The sequence below is a fragment of the Myotis daubentonii genome, chromosome 18 (assembly GCF_963259705.1).
Source record: "Myotis daubentonii chromosome 18, mMyoDau2.1, whole genome shotgun sequence".
Classification (NCBI taxonomy): domain Eukaryota; kingdom Metazoa; phylum Chordata; class Mammalia; order Chiroptera; family Vespertilionidae; genus Myotis; species Myotis daubentonii.
Window position 1 is genome coordinate 30,184,716 of NC_081857.1, and position 23,891 is coordinate 30,208,606.

General features: G+C 48.1%; 1 protein-coding gene and 1 long non-coding RNA gene across 5 annotated transcripts; one reads left to right on the plus strand and one right to left on the minus strand.

Moving 5' to 3' along the window:
- Positions 1–12,467: 12,467 nt before the first annotated feature.
- On the plus strand, positions 12,468–14,264 carry LOC132220454 (protein S100-A16-like). Of its 4 annotated transcripts, none has more exons than XM_059673563.1 (4): positions 12,471–12,653; positions 12,753–12,885; positions 13,183–13,358; positions 13,557–14,264. In XM_059673563.1, the coding sequence occupies exons 3-4, from the start codon at positions 13,206–13,208 to the stop codon at positions 13,713–13,715; spliced, it is 312 nt and encodes a 103-aa protein (XP_059529546.1). In that variant the 5' UTR covers positions 12,471–12,653; positions 12,753–12,885; positions 13,183–13,205; the 3' UTR covers positions 13,716–14,264. The 4 variants fall into 4 exon arrangements, with proteins under 4 accessions (XP_059529544.1, XP_059529546.1, XP_059529545.1 ...); XM_059673562.1 differs by having other exon boundaries at positions 12,473–12,555; XM_059673561.1 differs by lacking the exon at positions 12,753–12,885 and having other exon boundaries at positions 12,468–12,653.
- LOC132220460 (uncharacterized) lies at positions 13,796–14,659 on the minus strand. Its single transcript, XR_009449790.1, has 2 exons — positions 14,554–14,659; positions 13,796–14,293 (listed from the first exon to the last, which is right to left on the minus strand). It is a non-coding gene; the product is annotated as an uncharacterized LOC132220460 (long non-coding RNA).
- Between the last annotated feature and the right edge of the window lie 9,232 nt (positions 14,660–23,891).

Genomic DNA, 23,891 nt, shown 5'->3' on the forward strand with positions numbered 1-23,891 from the left:
CCCAGTCCCTTTGTGATGCTCATTAAAACCTTTCCACATCCTGGCCAGTGATTCCTGGTCAAAGGCACATACCTGGGTTGCAGGTGCCATCCCTGGCTTTGGTCAGGGCGTGTGCAGGAGGAAAACAATTGATATATATCTCTCTCATGAACATTCTCTCTCTCTCTCTCTCTCTCTCTCTCTCTCTCTCTCTCTCTCTCCCTCTCTCCATTCTCCCCCCTTTCTCCCTCTCCCCCCTCCTTTCCTCTCTTTCCCTCCTCCCTCCTTTCTTCCTCTCCCCTCTCTTTTCCACTCTCTGAAAATCAATGGAAAAAATATCCTTGGGTGAGGATTAAGAAAAAAACAAAAACAACCCCCCCCCCCGCCTCCCCAAACAAAACACAACAAAAAACAAAACACACACGCACACACACACACACACACACACACCACCACCAAATACCTTTCCACTCTTTGGAACTGTTAGGTTGGAGAGAGCCCAGGATCGGATACATGCAGACGTGTGACGAGATAATGGACTCCCCCTGGCATTTCTAACAGATCAGCATGCCAGACACAGATACTGGCTTCTCCATGACCCCCACAAAGATACTGACTCCTTCCTGAATACCTTGCTGACCCCCTGCAGCTGAAACTTCCTCAGCTGAATACCTCAGCTCATGTCCCTGCCCCTCATCCAACCGCAGTATAAAAAAACGACCCCACCACCCCTGTTGGTGTGAATTCACGTGCCCTGTCTTTGGGGGTACGTGGGTCTCCCAGGGACGCAGAAATAAACCTTTTCCTCTTCTTTTTCTGATTCACTGGACTCTCTTTATTTCCTATGCTGCCTCCTGAGCCACCTAACCTAACAGGAACCTTAGAAAGAAGTAGAAGTCCTACATCCCCATGGGTGCTGTGCTGTAATGTACTCCCATGTACATTCACCTTCCGTGAATCACAGAAGGACGCCTCAAGAAGTTGAATTAAAGAGTCACATTTATTGCAATCTGGGACTATGAGGGGCCATTCCCCAAATCTCATAGTGATAATGTGCTAGGGGGAGGGACTGCGGCATGGAAAGATTACTGAATGTGCTAGGGGGAGGGACCATGACATGGAAAGATTACTAGTTGTCTTAAGAAACAAAGTGTTATGATATGCTCCAGCCAGGTGTGACCCTGTTTTCCTACTGAACTTTTACCCTGCCAGTTAATGCTTTGTAGTTCTCCCAAATAAAAGCCTTGCGGGACCCTTGGTCTGCACTATAAGCTGCGAGGCTCCAAGAGAGGGAGGGATGCGCTGTAGTCAGCTGGTCAGCTTAATAAAGGCTCCTAAATTTAAATTCTTAGTCGGTGGTCTATCTCGCTGAGTGAACCCATAACATTTGGAGGCCCCAGCGAGATCCCTGGCAGGGGTGAGAGGGACCCCTTATTTAGGGCAGGAGGCTCTCCCCTGGCAGGGGTGAGAGGGACCCCCTATTTAAGGCAGGAGGCTCTCCCCCATTTATTGCTGGGCACGCAGCGAGATACCCCACACCTGTGGGGAATGACTACCAAGGAGGCCTCCAGTCTCCGTCCCGGGTCCCAGGGAAGTGGAGGAGACTCCACCCAAAACTTTTGATTCGGAAACCGAGCCACCTGGACTCTCAAGAGAGGTAAGGAAGACTGGTTGTTAATCTGGAATTGGGACGTCCCACGGAAGGACCAATTAGGAGGGCTGGACGCAGCGGTACTCCTGGTCCTGACCCGCGGTCACGATGGTGGCCGGGGTCCCTGGTTCGTGCGTCTTTAGGCTGCACCGGGTTTTTCTGTCTGGTGTTTGTTTGTCTTGGTGTTTGTTGTCAAAAAGTTGTCTGCTTCCGTGTGCACCCTGTTGCAATGTTTTTTGAAAAATTTTCAGGACTTCAAGGAGCGAGCTGCAGGTTCCGGGCAACCTTAGATAGTATTTGTCTGGTTTGTTTTGTCTTTTTTCTTTGTTGTCTTTGTCTTTGTCAAAATGGGTTAGGGCCAAAACCGGTTTGGCTCAGTGGATAGAGCGTCGGCCTACGGACTGAAAGGTCCCAGGTTCGATTCCGGTCAAGGGCATGTACCTGGGTTGCGGGCATATCCCCAGTAGGAGATGTGCAGGAGGCAGCTGATCGATGTTTCTCTCTCATCGATGTTTCTGGCTCTCTATCTCTCTCCCTTCCTCTCTGTAAAAAATCAATAAAATATATTTTTAGAAAAAAAAATGGGTTAGGGTCAGTCATCTTCGTCGACCCTCTATCAGTCAGGCCCACTCCGAGTGAGTGGAAGGGGAGCTTGATCACCTCCCGGGAAACTATAGAGCTCCCTCAGGAATTGGGAATTAGGAATTGGGTGGATTGTTTAAACTCTGAGTGAATGTCTGGTGAAAGTGTGTGAGTGTGGAGGGAGGGGGCCTGCCCTCTCCTCTCCTTTGTGTGGCTCCACGACTTTGGTTACGGAGTCCGAGTGGGTCCCAACCTGCGGTTCCACGATTCATCATATGGCATAATGGTGACTCACCCCCACGTGGAGGTGACCAGGCCCGGGGTTTATACAGTGCACCTTAGCTACGACGAATCTAAGCTCCCAAGGGACGTGGCCAGGTGGGCATCTGCATGAGGATCTGTGAAAACAGGTCAACCCCTTCCTTGTCTGTCTCTCGCCACCAATCATCATGGGGTTGGGACAAAGTAAACCCACTGTTCTCAATTGCATATTGAAAGAAAAAAAAGTGATTCGATTGAGGAATTATGAGTAAACAGATGTTTGTTTGTGTGGGACTAACCAATTTACTACCGAGAAGGGGGACTGGATACAGCTCCAGCCTGGGCTAGTCTACTAGGAGAGTATAAGTACGGGTGTTTGTCTGACTTGGCTGCTCATTAACTGGTCTGTGTGAAGTGAAAGCTACTTTGATTTATTCTGCTTTTCTGTTGATATGCTTGGCTGAACATTTGGGCTGGACCCGTGATGATCTGCAAAAGTCTCTTGCAGCTGCGAGAATTATCTCTCTCAGAGTCTTTTGCTCACTATTAAAGGGGAACCAGCCCACTTAGCTAATAAAGATTTCTGTCTATCAGTTGCTCTTACGTAGGTTGTAAATTTACTGTATTAAATTAAATTTCTGGGGTAGATTTAAAGGTTATAATGTTAATGCTCTTGATTTGCAGAAATTCTGTGAACAGGAGTGGCCCACTTTCAAGGTGGGATGGCCGGATGCAGGGACTTATGATTTAACCACTGCTTATCGGGTTCACCATGTTGTCTACGGCCGGCTGGGTCACCCCGACCAAATTCCCTATATTCAAGTGTGGGTCGATATTTTCACTGAAAAACCAAGGTAGTTAAAGAGTTGTCAGAATAAGGAAAAGAAATTGGGACAGAGACAGACAGTCCTCGTGGCTTCGGCCCATAAGGGCAAAACTCGCCCTGTTCTCCAAGGTCCAAGTGAGGAGGCACTCCCCAGGGTCAGGCCTCCTCCGTATGCTCCTCCACCCACTGGTCCCACGGTGGCTAAAGACCCTGATCCAGAACCCCTGCCTCCTCTACAGCCGGTTTCCTTTTGTCCGGAAACACCAGTCCAGGACCCGGCTCCATTCTTCCCTTCTCACACTAGGCAAGGGACACCATATGGAGAGAGAGAGAGAGAGAGAGAGAGAGAGAGAGAGAGAGAGAGAGAGAGAGTCAGGGCGGAAGAGAGGAAACTTGTTCTGGGTCCGGATAGACAGACTACATCTGACCAAGACAGATTAGAGGCTGTGTTTCCCTCCAGGCAACCCGACTGGAACCCCTATAGTGACAGGGGAAAGGAGGCTCTCGATTGATCGGTATCGCCAGACTTTATTGGGGGGCATCCGAGCTGCTGCTCGGAGACCCACAAACCTCTCTAAAGTGACAGAGACAGTCCAGGGGCCTAACCCTGATGCCCCAGAAAATCGGAGGGCTGTCAATGTTGCATTTGTTTCCCAGTAGGCCCAAGATATTAAAAAAAAAATTATAGACGTTAGAGGGCTTTAAGGGGAAATCAATCTCTGAGTTGGTTGAGGTGGCCCAGAAGGTTTTTAACAATCGGGAGGACCCGACAGCAGGTTTAAACACCCGGATGGCAAAGGTCCTCCTGGCCATAAGCAAGGAAAAAGGCCCAAGGGGCTGGAGAGACAACAAGGGCAAAGAAAAGCCTTGCGGGAGAAAAGGAGTACGACCCGGCTTGGGAAAAATCAGTGTGCATTTTGCAAAAAGGAAGGACATTGGAAAAGGGAGTGCCCTGAACGTGCAGGGGAACTGACTCCCTCCTGTGCTGGTGGAGGAGGTGGATCAGGGTTGTCAGGGCTCAGCTGGCTCCCAAGAGCTCAGGATAACCCTGACAGAAAAGGTGGACTTCCTTGTAGAACTCATAGCGCTCACTCAGGCCCTCTAGTGGGGAAAGGAAAAAGGAGTGAACATTTCAGCTTCCTGAAAACAGCTGCCTTGAGCCCTGCCACACTCCTCCCTGATGAAGAGGCAGAGGCCCCTTTTCATGACTGCGAGGAGACACTGACTACCCTCGCTTCCCTCCGCGAGGACCTTGTGGACCAGCCCCTGCAGAATCCGGATGAGACCCTCTACACGGACAGGAGCAGCTTCGTAGAGGAAGGTACCCGGTATGCGGGGGCGGCAGTAGTGACATGATGAGGAGCCAGGGGGGATCTACAATCTGCCAGGATTAGAAAGAAGCCCTGGTGAGCGCCCCTGCAATCGCCCTGCCAGACCTACCCAGGGAATGCAGGGATATCTCCTCACACTGCACTTACAGGAGGACACGGGAGCCACCTTAAAGAGGTCTCCTGACATCAGGAGAAAAGGAAAAATGCTCCTGAGATGCTCAACCTCCTGGCAGCCATATAGGGGCCAAGGAAGTGGCTAAAAGACTAGTAGGGCCCCTAGAAGTGCTCATAGCCCTGCCAGCACAAAGGCTCCCAGGGAAGCCTACTCATCTGCCAGAGGAGCAGAGGCTAGCTGAGAAACTAAGGGTCCGGGAAGGAGAGGCTGGATGGCTAATTCTGCTGGACGTGAGGCCTATAGTGCCAGAAGCCCCGGGGCAGACCATCGCTTCCCAGACCCACCAGAGTACCCACCTGGGGGGAACGAAGCTATCAGAACTACTGGGAAGAGAATTTTACATCCCAGGGCTCCAGAAAATATCCCAAGACTTGGCTAGAAGGTGCCAAGTGTGTGCCCGGGTAAATCAAGGGCCCCCTGTTGTGGCTGTGCCGGGGTAGCGATTCCGAGGTCAGAACCCCTAGAACACTGGGAAGTGGACTTCACCGAGATACCAGGAGGACAAGGAGGGTATAAGTACCTGCTGGTTTTCATTGATACCTTCTCTGGCTGGCCTGAGGCATACCCAACCAAGACAGAGACAGCACAGGTAGTAGTTAGGAAACTCCTCGCTGAAATTGTCCCCCGGTTTAGCCTGCCACTGTACATGGGGTCCGATAATGGCCCAGCGTTCATTGCCAAAGTTACACAATCCATAGTTAAGGCCCTGAGAGTAACTTGGAAATTACATTGTATTTATAGATCACAGAGTTCTGGACAGGTAGAGAGGATGAATTGGACCTTAAAGGAAACATTAACTAAGTTAAAATTAGAGACTGGTGAAAACTGGGTAAGTCTCCTTCCTTTTGCCCTCCTCAGAGCTAGGTGCACCCCGTACATAAAAGGACTCACCCCTTTTGAAATTATGTTTGGCAGGCCGCCACCTCTTCTTCCCCGCCTAAGGGAGGAAGAAATTGCCCGCTGTCTACCCAAAATTTGCTTAAGTCCTTACAGGCTTTGCAGAGCAGCGCCATGTCGGCACAACGGGTGGTGAGAGCCTGAGAGCCGTAGGGGAGGAGGACGTGCTGAGATCCAGTCCAACGCAGCCTGCCTTCTCTCCGGGAGATCTCGTCTGGGTGAAGCGCCATGACCCTGGCAGCCTGGAACCTAGATGGGATGGACCCTACCAGGTGGTGCTGAGCACTCCAACCGCCATCAAAGTCGCAGGAAAGAGGAACTAGAAATTGTAACCCCGTCCTCCTCATGCCTCTCCCCTGGTGGACTGACCAATGGGGAGGGGAAAGATGTGGGGACTAAGACTCTATGTCAGTGGCCGAGACCCTGGCCAATTCTTCACCATCTAATGCTGGACTCTTCCCCGGTGGCTCAACAACGACCCTGCTCTCCTCCTTGGCAGGATCAGTCGTTCTGCTCCTCCTCGGGCTACTATTCGGCCCCTACATTGCCAAATGCCTCCTCAATTTCATATCGGAGGAGGGCGCTGAATCAAAGATTTGATTCGGGCATAAGACCAGTAGGGAATGTGCTGCGGGGAGGGACTGAGGCATGGAAAGGTTACTGATTGTGTTAGGGCCAGGGACCGTGGCAGAGAAAAATTACTAGATTGTCTTAGAAAAACTAAGTGTTATGATATGCTCCAGCCAGGTGTGACCCTGTTTTCCTACTGAACTTTTACCCTGTCAGTTAATGCTTTGTAGTTCTCCCAAATAAAAGCCTTGCGGGACCCTTGGTCTGCACTACAAGCTGTGAGGCTCCCAGAGGGGGCGGGACGCCCTGTAGTCAGCTGGCCAGCTTAATAAAGGCTCCTAAATTTAAATTCTAAGTCGGTGGTCTATCTCGCTGATTGAACTCATAACACTTCCAGCTCCATGAAGGTCCAAAGGCCACATGTCACCAACTGGGTCCTCCTAGCCAGACTCAGACAGTATGTCCCATGTAGTCCTTATTGCAATTCTGTGAGAGAGGAGCCATGGCCCTTAGTTGCACTGAGTATCTGAATGCTCATCAACAGATTATTTATTTTAAAAATATATTTTTTTGTTGATTTCAGAGATGAAAGGAGAGAGAGAGAGAGAGAGAGAGAGAGAGAGAGAGATGATGAGAATGCATCATTGATTGGCTGCCTCCTGCACGCCCCACACTGGGGATAGAGTCCATAACCTGATCATGTGCCCTGACCAGGAATCAAACCCTGGTTCATAGGTCGGCTCTCAATTACTGAGCCAATACGGCCGACCGGGAAAATATGAATATATTTAAATGGATAATGGATATTGTTGTCGCTCTTGCCCCACTTCGGGCGTCCACTTATGCCGGGGTTCATGTCCCAGCATCAAGAAGGGTTCAGGAATCTGGAAAAGGGGCTGTGCGCAGATGACATAGGAATTCAGAGACTAATAAAGAGTCCGGAGACGAGATGTAATTTTGAAAGGCATTGGGAGTCAGAGGACCTTCAGCTAAAGGAACTGAAGACTGTCTCCTTGTCTAGGACCCTTGCTTTTATTAACACAATTTGTCCTAAGGCAAGGTGGAGATAATACACTTCAAAGGGTAAGGTTTCAAAGGGTACAGAGGCATTGTCAGTTTGGGAATAGCCTATGGCTGTTCAGGTGTTTGGCCAGTAGGAGGCAATAACATGTAGATTAAGATGCCCTTTAACTGTCAGGCAGCCACAATCAGTTTACTATTCAGGTTTGGTGAAATGTCTTTAGCCATTCCCAACAGGTGACTGACTACATGTGTGAATCAACCCTGTTGAGTCCCCAAGTCTCATCAACCTTTTGATGAAACTCTTGAAATTATGACATATTGGAATTGGTTTACGGCAAATGGAGAGCAATACACCATTGTGATGTTTAGATTTCATGAAGCACGAATTTAAAAGACTCAAAGTTTTATTTAAAAGTCATAATATTTAAAGCATTCCAGAATTTATACACTCTGCAAAGATTTAAACTTGTGACAAAAAAAAATCTTAGCTGTCAACTTAAAATATATGTGATTCAGTACATACCACCACCCCCAACCCCCTAATTCCTTCAGGGAGCTCAGAGCAAACCCCATGAAGACAGACTATTGCTTTAGAGAGCAATAAGGGTGTTGGGGGGTGAGGGGGGGGCTACCTGGGAAAGCTTTGGAGGCAGGATGAGCTGAACTAGAATGGAAGCCTGAGGTGAGCAGATCAAATAGGGGGGAGAAAGGAGTCTTGGAGAATAGGACAGAGGATAGTCAGGGGCCCAGGCCTTGGTGTGGTGGAGCAGGCAGCTTCTCAAAGCCAAGGTGTGAGGGATGCACGGGAAATACCAGAGGCACTTCCTGCCTCCTTTCCGCTGACCGGCTCCTCACGTTCCAATCCTCCACATTGAATGTCTTAGAAGAGGGTGGTGGTGGTGTTGGGGTGTCGGGTGGGCCAACCCCAGCCCTGTCCCTCAGGACCCAGCTCCTACCCCCTTGAGAGAAGGGGCTATGCTCCCTTCAGTGCTCTGGTACATGCCTGGAGTTCAGCACTTCCATCCATCCAAGACTTGAGAACAGCTGGCAGGAAATGAGAAAGCGTGTGACCCCAGCTAGAGGCCTGTTTCTAGAAGATTTAAGCTCCAACCTACAGTGCTGGGGAGGACACTGAATTTTAGTGGAGGTCAGAGAATCTAAACCGCAGTCAGCGCTTTGGCTTCAGGCACGGAGCCAGATAGGCCCCAGAGGGACCAAAGCTGTCACTGCAGAAGCAGGCACTCAGCTGAGGCCTCCCTGGGGAGTGGTAGGGCCAGGGAAGGGCAAGCCTTCCTCTCTTACCCACAAGTTCAGGGACTAGACTGCCTGAGCTAGGACTGAGCAGAGGCGGGGCGGGAGGGTCAGAAGCAAGTCCCACAGTACTATTGAGCAGGGCCCCTCTGCCTGGGTCTTTCCCTGGCCTGGCCTAGTATTTAAACCACTTGGCTGTGAGGTGGTGGGTGCCCAATACATTGCGCCTGCCAAACCCCTCTGTAGTCAGGCTTGCCATTCTCTAGGGTGAGAACCTGGCTTATTTTGTCACATTAGGGTAAGAAAACCAAAACTACCAGTGTCAGCTTTTGACCTTCCTGTGCATTTTGGTTTTTCTTTCCATTTAGATTTTTAGTAATTTCCTTTTGAAACCTGAACAATCCTTCCTGCTTGTCCGATGTTAAAAGTTTTACAAACACGTTCTCATTCAAGTCTCCTTTGGTCCTGCGGACAGCCCCGTGGAACAAGAATCACGACCCACCTTTTACAGGTGAAGCTGTCAGAGGTGACGTGACTGGACTTAGCCCAGGACACCCTGACGGTGACCCGATCACGTCTCTTATGAACTCTGTGTGGACTGCCCCAAGGCCAGAGGCGCTTGTCTGTGCCTTAGCCCCAATACCGATGAAGGGCCAAGAGCGCCCTTCACATGCCCAGAGGCAACCGCAGCATGGTGGCTGTGATGCTTCTGCTGCAGAGGATCCATTCATTCCCCGTTCTCATAAATACCCTTGTCATCACCTTCTAAACTAAACACCATTTGAGTGTCTGCCCGAATCAATGATTCTTGAACAGCTCTTCTTTTGGATCTCAGATAAATGCTTGTTGCCGCTCCCTTTGGCCTTCTGTTTTGAGGTTAACAGGATCTGAGGTGATCTATTTAGTACACAGATTTGGCTGTGTGTAACACATACCAACTAGAGCAGTGGTTTGAATGAAGGGGTTTATTTCTTGGTCATATACTATCTGGAAGTAGGTGGCTTAGGCCTGGTTTGGTAGGTGGTTCTGCTCAGCCACCCCCAGTTTGTATAGTCCAAACGTTTCATCCATTTTCCAAGCAGCAAGGTGAAGAAGTGGCCTGTTCTCTGCCATTAAGGGCAGAATTACAAGTCACTTACCTCATTGTTCTGCTTATTTTGGTCAGAGCTTAAGCATGTGGCTATACCTACTTGCAAGAAAAGCTGGGGAGCATGGCTTTTATTTGAATTTAAAAGTAAGTTTGTTTTGAAAGTATACAGAGTTCTTTTTGCTATGAGAGATAAGGGGAGAAACGGTAAGGAGACCACTAGCAGCAGCCTTTACTACAAATGATATTTTACACCTGCCACAAACCATAAACTGGGCAGTATTTCCTCCTTTTTTAATTTCTGGAAATACGTATAAAATGCCCTGCATGCCCTCCCGACCCCTCTTGATTTGGTAACCTTTCCCAAAAAGACCATCTGGGTCTGTTTTACTTTTATTTTTTTATATCTTCTTTTGTGTAGATTTATACTACTGAACAGTTTTTCTTTTTTACTAATGAAAATTGTATTACTTAGCAGTACTTCTTAGAATGTCAACAAAATGGCTGCAACTTTTTTTTTTTTGCAATTAGAGAGTGGTATTCAGTTAAGAGAACAACAATTGTTTAATAAAAGCTGCATCAGAGACAACTGAAGATGAAAGCATCACCATCCCCACATGTAACTAATTTGTGCTGTGCACCAAGAGCCTGTTTTAAACTTCCATGCAATGTACAACCCCCATACTGTACCGGGCAAGGTTAGTGGCCATTGAAAGTACCACCAGCACAGGCCTATCCAGACATACACTGGGCCCTGCCAACGTGGCTCAGTTGGTTGGAGCTTTGTCCTGTGCATCGAAGGGTCCTGGGTTCAAATCCCAGTCAGGGCTCATACCTAGGTCTAGGTTCGATTCCCCGTTAGAGGCAGCTGATCAATGTTTTTCTCTCTCCCTTCGTCTCTCTCTAAAATAAATAAAGACACATATCATCAGTAGGATTATAAAACAAAAAGCATTAAAAAAAGACATTTGGTAGTGTGTTAATTATACACACAGAAAAAGACACTGTATAATTATTTAAAAACAAATCTTTAAAAAAAATATCCTATATAATAAATAGTTAATATGCAAATTGTCCCCTAGACCGGGAGTTCAACCGGGAGTTCGACCAGGGTCAGGGCCAGCCAACCACCAGCAGCCCCTCCCTCCAGCCACCCAGCTCCCAATCGCCCTGATCAGGGCGGGCTGGCTGGACCCCATTCATGCACAAATTTGTGCACCAGGCCTCTAGTAAGAACAAAAACAAAACTAAAGACAATTCTTACACAGCCTTTAATTTAAAGTTTTTTTTCTTTAAAAGGAATGAGTTGTGTACAGGGTAGGTAAATGCTTTATAGACAAGAAAAAAAGTTTCCTAGAACCAACTTATCATCATCTTCTTCATCTTCATCTGCCTCCTGTTATAGGACAGTCAAAAGTTAGAAAAATTGCCGAAACCAGTTTGGCTCAGTGGATAGAATGTTGGCTTGCGGACTGAAAGGTCCCAGGTTCGATTCCAGTCAAGGGCATGTACCTGGGTTGCGGGCACATCCCCAGGAGGAGATGTGCAGGAGGCAGCTGATAGATGTTTCTCTCTCATCAATGTTTCTAACTCTCTATCTCTCTGCCTTCCTCTCTGTAAAAAATCAATAAAATATATTTAAAAAAAGAGAGAAATGTAGGGAATAAATAAAAAAAAAGTTAGAAAAATTCTGGACACGCAGAATAGGGAAACTAAGACAGATGGTTAAACAGCACTTTACAGCCACATTGTAAATCTTATCTTCCCTAAACCAAGGACACGTAAGAGTAAGTGGTTTGCATTTCTCCTCCCAAACCAGAGGGTAAATAGCTTAAATGACCCTACTCAGGAAGATAGTTAACAGACCAGGGCAGATAAGGGAAGGATTCCTGGTCAGAGATGCCCCAGCCTGACCTCTCTCTCTCAACTTTCCTTCCTTCCTGCATCCTGGTCCAGTCTCATTCTACCTCCCCAAAAACCTTGGCAGGCCCTGGCCGGCTTGGCTCAGTGGATAGAGTTCGATTCTGGCCAAAGGCACATGTCTGGGGTGAGGGCTCAATCTCCAGTGGGGTGCGTGCAGGAGGCAGCTGATCAATGATTCTCTCTCATCATTGATGTTTCTATCTCTCTCTCCTTCTCCCTTCCTCTCTGAAACCAATAAAGAAATATATTTAAAAAAAAAAACAACCTTTGCAAACAACAAAAACCAACAGACATTAGAAGAGTGGTCAGGGGCCTTTGTACACCTGGTTTCAGGGCTGGAAGGAAGCAGGGCATTTATGGAACATCTTCCTTGAATAAAGCACTGGGCTGAGCAATACAGGTTAGAAGAGATGCAGAAATTAAAAAAGCTTTAAGCCCTGGCTGGTGTGGCTCAGTTGGTTGGGTGTAGTCCCATGCACGGAAAGGTTGCTGGTTCGATTTCGGGTCAGGGCACACGCCCGGTCTTTCAGGCTTGATGCCTCCTTGGGGGGGCGGGAGGGGTGGAGGGTAAGATGTGAGGCAGCGGATAGATGTCTGGCTCTCACATCAATGTTTCTCTCTCTCCCTTGCCCTTCCTCTCTCTCTCTCTATATATAATAAAGCAGTGAGGTTGTCTATCCAGGATTTTTAAAAAATGGCTCCAAAGCCTCGTCCTTCTGTGTGGTTCAGAATACACAATGGCTGTGTGTTAGAAACACACTCCTTGCTTCCAGGAATGTCTGGTGTCTGGGGAGATTATAAGACCCAGGAAAAGGCTGCAGCCGTACCAGTTAGTGAGCCCCTGCCAATGCCAACTGAGAGTCTATGGGAGCCAGGGGAGGAGGGTATGGAGGGCAGGGGGCAGGGCAGGCTTCCCGTGGGAGGGGCAGTTCCAGTAGGCTTTAAGTAGGCAGTGAGGGCAGGGCAGTGGGCACAGAGGAAGACGGCCTTCGAGAGCAGGTGGGAGGGGCAGGGACTTGAACTGTGGGTGCCCAGGCCCTTCCCTCACCAGGATCTGATGGGCAGGGTGGCTGCAGCTCCTTCCTGGGCTTGGGGGTGTGAGTGGAAGCTCATTGCCCGGGTTCACTTGGGGGGGCACTGGGCATGGGCGGCGACTCAGACTAGATTCACCTGTCCCTTCATATCCTGTTATTCAGAGAGCTGTATACACTGGGAATGTGAGTGTCTTTTGTCCCGGGTGAGGAGGTGACTGTGTGGCCTCTGGCTGGCTGGCTGGCTGGGGGCAGCTCTGTCTCCAGCTGGGGCAGACCCGGCCTGGCTCCTCTTTAGGTAATCGGGTGAAGGGTCCTTGGGGCCTGTTGCATATTTTGGGGTGGGTCTGAGGGAGGCTAGGCTAGCGGGGTGTGGCTGGGAGTCTGCAGAATGTCTGACTCAATGAATCCGGACATTGTCCTTTCCCAGCAGCGGCCATGGCCTGAGAGTCTGGACTCCCTTTCCTGGCCCCTGGCCGGATGGATTGCGGAGGGCCTAGGCCCTAGGTCCTTGCCTCTGCTTTGTTGCCTGGGGCTGGGGTCTCAGCCAATCTTGGTAGGGGCTCTTCTCATCTGTGATTCTCATGGTGCCCAGGCCCCTCGAGGAGTGAGGCAGTGATGGCGGACCACTACACAAAGCAGGAGAAGGCGGTTGTAGTTCTGGTGGAAAACTTCTACAAATACATGTCTAATAACATCCTAGTCAAGAACAAGATCAGCAAGAGCAGCTTCCGAAACATGCTTCAGCATGAGCTCGACCACAGGCTGACGGTAAGGCCCCCACGCAAGGGCCCTGTCTCTCCCCAGTGCAGCCCCTGTTCTTTCAGAGTTACCCCACAAACCAGGGTCTTGACCCTGCCCAGGCCTCTGTCCTCTTGGGTACCCGGCTTGAGCCAGATCCGGGGCCTCTGCCTAGGGGGCTCTGTGTGACTGCCACTCTCAGCATGGCTGACCCAGGTTCCTCCCCAGGATACGAGGAGCCGAGAGGCTGCTGACAAAGTCATCCAGGAGTTGGACAAAAACCAGGATGGATGCATCGACTTTGAGGAGTACTGGAGCTTTATAGGAGCCATCACCGGACCCATCGCCAACCACATCCGCGAGCAGGAGCAGCAGAGCAGCAGCTAAAGACCCCCCACCGTCCCCTCATGGCACTGCCCCAATGCCCGGCCCCTCGTGCTCTTCCCAGCCTCCTGCCCACCCAGGCCCTGCCCTCACTTCTCCCTCCAGACCTTCTGTTGATCATGCTGAACAGGGGGAGGGGGTGATGTCAGGGCCTCTTTGTGAGCATATCTCAGTTTGGGGGTGCCTACCTCAGGGTCTCAGTCCCTAGAGCCAGCAGACGCGGGGCATCCAGGCCCTCAGTGCTGTTTGGGTAACCCGAGAGTTTCCTCAGTCCATCTGCCCTGCCAACATCTGATGTTCCTGCCTAATTCTGAGTCTCTCTTGACCTCTGGAGGTCAGCTCGCTGCTCCAGGTCTTCCCACTCCTGGCATAAGCACCAGAGACATCTCCCCTTTCCCTCAGGCCCTGGGCTGGGGAAAGACTTTCAGGGACTGCCCTCCAGCTAGCTGCCTCTGGGTCTGGAAAGAGATAAGCAGGGTTGAGCCTTCTCCCTCCTCCTCAGCCCCTGAAGCATGGCAATAAAGGCTGGATTTGAAAAATGTTTCCCCCTCACCCAGTCCCTTTGTGATTCTCATTAAAACCTTTCCAGCCCTAACCGGTTTGGCTCAGTGGATAGAGCGTCAGTCTGTGGGCTCAAGGGTCCCAGGTTCGATTCCGGTCAAAGGCATGTACCTTGGTTGCGGGCACATCCCCAGTAGGGAGTGTGCAGGAGGCAGCTGATCGATGTTTCTATCTCATTGATGTTTCTAACTCTCTATCCCTCTCCCTTCCTCTCTGTAAAAAATCAATAAAATATATTAAAAATATATATATTTATAAAAACACAAAAACAAAAACAAACCTTTCCACATCCTGGCTAGTGATTCCTGGTCAAAGGCACATACCTGGGTTGCAGGTGCCATCCCTGGCTTTGGTCAGGGCGTGTGCAGGAGGCAAACAATTGATATGTCTCTCTCTCTCTCTCTCTCTCTCTCTCTCTCCATCCTCCCTCCTTTCTTTCACCCCCTCCTTTCCTCTCTTTCCCTCCTCCCTCCTTTCTTCCTCTCCCCTCTCTTTTCCACTCTCTGAAAACCAATGGAAAAAATATCCTTGGGCAAGGATTAACAAAAAAACAAAAACAGAAAAAAAAAAAACCCCAAAACAAAGCACAACAAAAAACAAAACACACACACACACACACACACACACACACACACACACACCACCACACACCTTTCCACTCGTTGGAACCTTAGAAAGAAGTAGAAGTCCTAGATCCCAGTGGGTGCTATGTTGTAATGTATCCCGTGAATCACAGAAGGACGCCTCAAGAAGTCGAATTAAAGAGTCACATTTATTGCAGTCCGGGACTATGAGGGGTCATTCCCCAAATCTCATAGTGATAGATGGCCGCAACACCAGACTTATATAGGCAAAGATCACAAAGGTATTGATTACATCCCAGGGTTTGGAATGAGGAACCTGATTTGCAAAAAAGCAGTTTACAGAAGCAGAAGCAGCATGTTATGTAAATTATAGTTTTGGGTCTCCAGATCACTGAATTGACAGAAACACGTTAACTAGAGCCCTCTGACCTCAGGATAATTGTGCTGTTCTTCCCAGGTAAGGAAAATGTGCTTTCTAAGACCAGTAAGACCACAACCAATGGGATAGTCACAGTACAATCAATAGGGTATTCAATTGAATGGGGTGATTTATATAATTCAGAAAATCAAAATAACTTTTCTATTGTTAAACACAGCAAATAACTACAGAAGCCAAACAGCAGGGTTAAAGTTAAACTATAGTTTCTACCTGAGATGATTGCTACCACACTTCAGCTGTCAACCTGGGACCAGCAGTTCCTTCCAGCTCCATAAAGGTCCAAAGGCCAGATGTCACCAACTGGGTCCTCCTAGCCAGACTCAGACAGTATGTCCCATGTAGTCCTTATTGCAATTCTGTGAGAGAGGACCCATGGCCCTTAGTTGCACTGAGTATCTGAATGCTCATCAACAGATTATTTATTTATTTTAAAAATATATTTTTTTATTGATTTCAGAGATGAAGGGGGAGAGAGAGAGAGAGAGAGAGAGAGAGAGAGAGAGAGAGAGAGATCAATGATGAGAATACATCATTGATTGGCTGCCTCCTGCATGCCCCACACTGGGGATAGAGCCCATAACCTGGGCATGTGCCCTGACCGGGAATCAAACCCTGGTTCATAGGTCGGCTCTCAATTACTGAGCCAATCTGGCAGGCTGGGAAAATATGAATATATTTAAATGGATAATGGAGAGCATTACACCATTGTGATGTTTAGATTTCATCAAGCATGAATTTAAAAGACTCAAAGTTTTATTTAAAAAGTCATAATATTTAAAGCATTCCAAAATTTATACACTCTGCAAAGATTTAAACTTGTGACAAAAAATCTTAGCTGTCCACTTAAAATATATGTGAGTCAGTGCATACCACCACCCCTAACCCCCTAATTCCTTCAGGGAGCTCAGAGCAAACCCCATGAAGACAGACTATTGCTTTAGAGAGCAATAGGGGTGTTGGGGGGTGTGTGGGGGGGGCTACCTGGGAAAGCTTTGGAGGCAGGATGAGCTGAACTAGAATGGAAGCCTGAGGTGAGCAGATCAAATAGGGGGGAGAAAGGAGTCTTGGAGAATAGGACAGAGGATAGTCAGGGGCCCAGGCCTTGGTGTGGTGGAGCAGGCAGCTTCTCAAAGCCAAGGTGTGAGGGATGCACGGGAAATACCAGAGGCACTTCCTGCCTCCTTTCCGCTGACCGGCTCCTCACGTTCCAATCCTCCACATTGAATGTCTTAGAAGAGGGTGGTGGTGGTGTTGGGGTGTCGGGTGGGCCAACCCCAGCCCTGTTCCTCAGGACCCAGCTCCTACCCCCTTGAGAGAAGGGGCTATGCTCCCTTCAGTGCTCTGGTACATGCCTGGAGTTCAGCACTTCCATCCGTCCAAGACTTGAGAACAGCTGGCAGGAAATGAGAAAGCGTGTGACCCCAGCTAGAGGCCTGTTTCTAGAAGATTTAAGCTCCAACCTACAGTGCTGGGGAGGACACTGAATTTTAGTGGAGGTCAGAGAATCTAAACCGCAGTCAGCGCTTTGGCTTCAGGCACGGAGCCAGATAGGCCCCAGAGGGACCAAAGCTGTCACTGCAGAAGCAGGCACTCAGCTGAGGCCTCCCTGGGGAGTGGTAGGGCCAGGGAAGGGCAAGCCTTCCTCTCTTACCCACAAGTTCAGGGACTAGACTGCCTGAGCTAGGACTGAGCAGAGGCGGGGCGGGAGGGTCAGAAGCAAGTCCCACAGTACTATTGAGCAGGGCCCCTCTGCCTGGGTCTTTCCCTGGCCTGGCCTAGTATTTAAACCACTTGGCTGTGAGGTGGTGGGTGCCCAATACATTGCGCCTGCCAAACCCCTCTGTAGTCAGGCTTGCCATTCTCTAGGGTGAGAACCTGGCTTATTTTGTCACATTAGGGTAAGAAAACCAAAACTACCAGTGTCAGCTTTTGACCTTCCTGTGCATTTTGGTTTTTCTTTCCATTTAGATTTTTAGTAATTTCCTTTTGAAACCTGAAGAATCCTTTCTGCTTGTCCGATGTTAAAAGTTTTACAAACACGTTCTCATTCAAGTCTCCTTTGGTCCTGCGGACAGCCCCGTGAAACAAGAATCACGACCCACCTTTTACAGGTGAAGCTGTCAGAGGTGACGTGACTGGACTTAGCCCAGGGCACCCTGACGGTGACCCGATCCCATCTCTTATGAACTCTGTGTGGACTGCCCCAAGGCCAGAGGCGCTTGTCTGTGCCTTAGCCCCAATACCGATGAAGGGCCAAGAGCGCCCTTCACATGCCCAGAGGCAACCACAGCATGGTGGCTGTGATGCTGTTATGGGTTGACGCAGCGAGATAGACCACCAACTCCAAATTTAAATTTAAGAGCCTTTATTAAGCTGGCCAGCAGACTACAGTTACAGCACCCTGCCAAAGCAGAGGCTGAACTGCAGTACAGACAGCAAGAGTTACATTTTATTAAATTTTCTGGAGGCCCAGAGAAAAATGTGTCTTTCAAATTCTGGGCCCCCAATATGGAGGAAACTCTCTTTATTTATACTTTCCAGTCTTTTGTCTCCCAAATTTGGAATGAGACTTCCGGGCCTCCTGAGAAAGAAGGCCTGCATGCTGGGAAGGGGCCATGAGACCATATCTCAAGGCCTGGCCATATGTCAGTACCTTCCTATCTATGTGTTTTAGGAACAGACAGCACAGCATGACCTGTCTGGCCAGAGCGCCAGATATGCAGCCCAGCACAATCCTTCTGCTGCAGAGGATCCATTCATTCCCCGTTCTCATAAATACCCTTGTCATCACCTTCTAAACTAAACACCATTTGAGTGTCTGCCCGAATCAATGATTCTTGAACAGCTCTTCTTTTGGATCTCAGATAAATGCTTGTTGCCTCTCCCTTTGGCCTTCTGTTTTGAGGTTAACAGGATCTGAGGTGATCTATTTAGTACACAGATTTGGCTGTGTGTAACACATACCAACTAGAGCAGTGGTTTGAATGAAGGGGTTTATTTCTTGGTCATATACTATCTGGAAGTAGGTGGCTTAGGCCTGGTTTGGTAGGTGGTTCTGCTCAGCCACCCCCAGTTTGTATAGTCCAAACGTTTCATCCATTTTCCAAGCAGCAAGGTGAAGAAGTGGCCTGTTCTCTGCCATTAAGGGCAGAATTACAAGTCACTTACCTCATTGTTCTGCTTATTTTGGTCAGAGCTTAATCATGTGGCTACACCTACTTGCAAGAAAAGGTGGGGAGCATGGCCTTTATTTGAACTTAAAAGTAAGTTTGTTTTGAAAGTATACAGAGTCCTTTTTGTTATGAGAGATAAGGGGAGAAACGGTAAGGAGACCACTAGCAGCAGCCTTTACTACAAACATATTTTACACCTGCCACAAACCATAAACTGGGCAGTATTTCCTCCTTTTTTAATTTCTGGAAATACGTATAAAATGCCCTGCATGCCCTCCCGACCCCTCTTGATTTGGTAAACTTTCCCAAAAAGACCATCTGGGTCTGTTTTACTTTTATTTTTTTATATCTTCTTTTGTGTAGATTTATACTACTGAACAGTTTTTTCTTTTTTACTAATAAAAATTGTATTACTTAACAGTACTTCTTAGAATGTCAACAAAATGGCTGCAACTTTTTTTTTTTTGCAATTAGAGAGTGGTATTCAGTTAAGAGAACAACAATTGTTTAATAAAAGCTGCATCAGAGACAACTGAAGATGAAAAATCACCATCCTCACATGTAACTAATTTGTGCTGCACACCAAGAGCCTGCTTTAAATTTCCATGCCAATGTACAACCCCCATACTGTGCCGGCCAAGGTTAGTGGCCATTGAAAGTACCACTAGCACAGGCCTATCCGGACACACACTGGGCCCTGCCAACGTGGCTCAGTTGGTTGGAGCTTTGTCCTGTGCATCGAAGGGTCCTGGGTTCAAATCCCAGTCAGGGCTCATACCTAGGTCTAGGTTCGATTCCCCGTTAGAGGCAGCTGATCAATGTTTTTCTCTCTCCCTTCGTCTCTCTCTCTAAAATAAATAAAGACACATATCATCAGTGAGGATTATAAAACAAAAAGCATTAAAAAAAGACATTTGGTAGTGTGTTAATTATACACACAGAAAAAGACACTGTATAGTTATTTAAAAACAAATCTTTTAAAAAAATATCCTATATAATAAATAGTTAATATGCAAATTGTCCCCTAGACCGGGAGTTCAACCGGGAGTTCGACCAGCGTTGGGGCCAGTCAACCACCAGCAGCCCCTCCCTCCAGCCGCCCAGCTCCCAATCGCCCTGATCAGGGCAGGCTGGCTGGACCCCACTCATGCACAAATTTGTGCACCAGGCCTCTAGTAAAAACAAAAACAAAACTAAAGACAATTCTTACACAGCCTTTAATTTCAGTTTTTTTTCTTTAAAAGGAATGAGTGTGTACAGGGTAGGTAAATGCTTTATAGATAAGAAAAAAAGTTTCCTAGAACCAACCCATCATCATCTTCTTCTTCATCTTCATCTGCCTCCTGTTATAGGACAGCCAAAAGTTAGAAAAATTCGGGACAGGCAGAAATAGGGAAACTAAGACAGATGGTTAAACAGCAGTTTACAGCCACATTGTAAATCTTATCTTCCCTAAACCAAGGACAGGTAAGAGTAAGTGGTTTGCATTTCTCCTCCCAAACCAGAGGGTAAATAGCTTAAATCACCCTACTCAAGAAGACAGATAAAAGAAATCCAATTAGTGCCATTTGCCAACCACACCTATGAAGTTAAGAGAATAAATCTCATTTTGGTACATTCTCATAAAGCTGATGATATTCTATTGATCCTCCCCTAAGACCTCCCCTAAATGCTAAGCCTTTAAAAACCCTGAAACCAAAGTTCCTGGCGGGCTCTCCCCCCTCCCCCCAGGAGCATGCCCTGTCATTCCCTTGCCCCTCTCCTTCCCCCACAGGCACAGCTCTTAAACTTCAAAGGACCCCAGGAGACTACAACCAAGGGAGCAATGGGCAGTGGCAGCTCGTCTCAGGCTATACCCCTGAACCTTTTCTCTGACTTCTCAGTGAGCCAAAGCAGCCCAGCCTGGGTTCTCCTGTTGCTTCTTCTATGCACTTTCCTGTTTCACTGTCTTAAGTGGGTTTTTGCTGCGGTCAATAAATTCTTGCTTTTCTACACTTTGTCTCAATTGAAATCTTTCCTTTAAGAAGACGAGAACCAAGGTGTCATAGTCTCCGTGGTAATACTCCTGCCCCTCATCCTCTTCACCTTCCACGTCTTCCTTCTTTTTCTGCTTTTTTCAGGCTTGATGACTCTTTTTTTTTTTTCAACATCCCACATTTCTCCCAGCTTCTTTGTAATATCACCAATGGACAGGCTAGGATTGGATAAAAAGTAAAATGATAGACACATGCTTCTTTTACATAGGTGGGTACAGGAGAGTTAACCGTCAACAATTAACATGATAACAATAAAGATGAGGGGATTTGTGGTCTCCTCACTGGCACCCTGGTGCATTGGTTGTGCCTTGTGTGATCTGGAAAAAGGGAAGCTACAAGTTACCCTGACATTCCACAGGTATGTTATCATAGATGCAAAAAGATAATAGGCTCAGCTCTTTGCTAGGGAACATACCAGCCTAGGATATGACTACGCACTATAAACTGCTTTTTAATTTAAAAAGTTTTCATTTCAGACCATCCCTTGTGGTTACTTTAGGTCCTTGAGTTTGCAAGGCCACCAGGCAGGCCTTCCCTGCGTTAGTCAGATTAGCATGTGGCCCTTTTCCTCCACAGAAACATTAAAGAGTTTAATGGATGAGGTAGTCAGTAGAGAGACCCAGAAAGTTTTTGAGCAAATGATCGACAACATGGACAACTATGACCAGAACGGGTGAGGAGGGGAGAGGCTGCAGTCCAGAGGAGGTTGCTGTGTCAGGACAGCTGGGAGGAGGCAGTAACTACAGGCACAGAGAGAAAGGGGTTATTTGGCGAAATGATGTTGCAAGGAAAACTCAACAGCACTTGGGGAGGACCTGTGGCGGGCAGGGCTGCTTGGCCACATCTGGGGTTCCATAGAGCAAGGCGGAGCTGATGGGGATTGGGGCCTGGACGACTAGGGGAACAGTGAGAGTTTGGTGCTGGAAGGATGGGGCTGGCTGAGTACAGATTCAAACCCTTGGATCTTAGGAGTTCTTTAAACTGAGGCGATGATGATGCTGTGAGGCAGAGGGAGAGAGGGGAAGGATCCAGAGAGAAGCAATCAAGAGAGAAAAGGGTAGAAGCCAGGCAGGGTTAAGGAGAGGAGGAGGAACCAGGCAAGTGGCCAGAGAAGGAGCTTTGGGTGAAGGAGTAGCTGTCAGGGTGATTGAGGAGTGGTGCTCTGTTGCCAGGCCAAACTGAGTTCAAATCCTGGCTCTACACTTCATTCCTTGAGCTTCTGTTTCCTGATCTATTAATCAGAGACATTGCCCACATTATAGGGTTTTTGGGAGGGTTGAATTAGGTGATGTATCCGCACACAGAGCACTTAGAACAATGTCTGTACAGAGTAAACACTCAGTAAACTTTAGTTTCTTCTCCCTTACCTGTCTGCCGCCCTCTTCCCTTCTTGGAAGATGTTTATCTGGCCCAAAGCTGGGCAGGTTCAGAAAGTCATTTTTTATTTTATTTTAAATCACTGCTCTTAGGGATGATCTTGTTCTGAGAGACGAATTCTTGTTCATTCTTATGACTGCATGGTAAACCCAAACTTTCCAGAAATCAGTGCCCCCCCGCCCTGCCCCCCTCCCGAAGGAAAGTCCCTTTGAGAATCTAAATGCAAACCAGACCTGGTTGGTGAATAAAGAGCTGGGGTGACTGGAGGTGAAAGGTCATAAAGGGTTGGTTGCATAAGTAAGCTGGGATGATCACGTGTGTATCTGCGCCGCGTAGGGAATTGATTTCCTTGCCTATGAAATGGGGTATGGAGAGGCATCGAACTAGATCAAGTGAGTTGTCAGCAAACTCCACTATTTTTGAAGCCGGACCTAGGTGTTTTGCCAGTTACTATAGAGGGAAACATATGATCATTTCCAAGCGGGGAGGAAGCATGAAACCAACGAATAGACTTTTCTCACTTTCAAGGTTTTCTTGATTGTTTTGTTCTCAAACTGTTAACACCTGACATTAGCAGATGACAACATGAGGGCTCAAAGGACAAACAAGTATTGACAGGGGGACCAGAGGTGGACTATCCTTGTCTTTGTGTTTCAGCGCATGTGTGAGGTTGGATCCTGGTTTCATGTTGCCGACATGTCAGACTGCCTCACTCGGCAAGAATGCTGGCTCTTGCTGTGTGTCATGGCTTCTTCTACTGCTGTATCTAACAGCATACACTGAGTGCTCACCATGTGCTTGGCTTGTGTTATCTCATTTGATCTGTGAGGAGAGGGATAGTATCACATTACAGAAGAGCAAACCGATGCTCAGAAGGAGGTTAAGAGTGTTTGTAAGGTCACTTGGTGAGTGCAGCGACTGAGGTAACTCGCTTTCTTCCTTTGGTAAGAGGCGCTGGACGACAGGTCTGAGTGCATTGTGGAGGCCCGCTCCCAAGTTCCCGCAGGGTAGAGGTGGCGTGGGATTGAAGAAACACAAGGACCGGGGTTAGGAGGACTGGCACAAGGCCCCAGCAACTTTATTTTTTACACACACTCTTTTATAGCTAAGCTGTGGCTGGCCATGCTTCATAGATCACTGCTAGGGCTTGGCCTATCATGGGGAAGTAGCAGATCGTTACAGACTGGGCAAGCTTTGTCTACTAGTTCCATCGATGTTTGACAGTTGCTATGACAGAATGTCCGTTTGCCTAAATCACAAGAACTGGGGTGCAAGCCAAGTTCATGTCCTTTACATGACCCGGAGTGGGGTCAGGCTATGCCTGCAGCCCCACGGCCTCTTACCTCTCCCCCTTCTTTGTGCTTTAGGCGCAGTTTGTGCACGCGGTGTGCAAGGATTGGAGGCTTCCTCCAATGGCTCGGATGCAGACTGGAAGAAGACAAAGCAAAACAGTTATACATATTGAGAGCATAATGCCTGAGCCCAGCAGAGAAGTCCAACGAGTGGATGAGAACCAATTTTTAATTTCCTCAAATATTTTCCCTGCTGCCTCTGCAGGCGGGAGCACAGGTCCCTTTTGCATTCATAATGGCCTGTATCTCCTCGTGCAGCTTTATAATGTCCAAGGAAGCATTTGAGGCTTTCCATATGCCCGTAAGATGGGCCTTGACTCTATTCCATTTCCACGATGAGGCATTATATGCCTGAGGGGTAACACATATGTTATCAAATTCCGCATGGCACCGGAGCCCAGCTTTGTAGCTGGTCCCCCAAAAGCAGCACAGTTTGTTCCAGTACATCTATCTTTTGCTCTAACTTTCTATCTATCCTTTCCTGAGCTAAGGCTATGCTCATACTTCGTGCTAGATCCTCTACATAATGAGCAGTCTGTATCTCCTGAGTTAAAGCTATGGCTGCTGTGGTAGCAGTAGCTTTTAAAGTTATTACAGCCGAAACCGGTTTGGCTCAGTGGATAGAGCATCGGCCTGCGGACTGAAAGGTCCTAGGTT

What these genes read in the sequence shown, in the direction of transcription:
- LOC132220454 (XM_059673561.1), top strand. Translation starts at nt 12,614, where the DNA reads ATGGGCAGGGTGGCTGCAGCTCCTTCCTGGGCTTGGGGGT. An exon ending in TCCTTCCTGGGCTTGGGGGT is followed by an intron (nt 12,654 to 13,182) that starts GTGAGTGGAAGC and finishes CATGGTGCCCAG; the next exon opens with GCCCCTCGAGGAGTGAGGCA. An exon ending in AGCTCGACCACAGGCTGACG is followed by an intron (nt 13,359 to 13,556) that starts GTAAGGCCCCCA and finishes GTTCCTCCCCAG; the next exon opens with GATACGAGGAGCCGAGAGGC.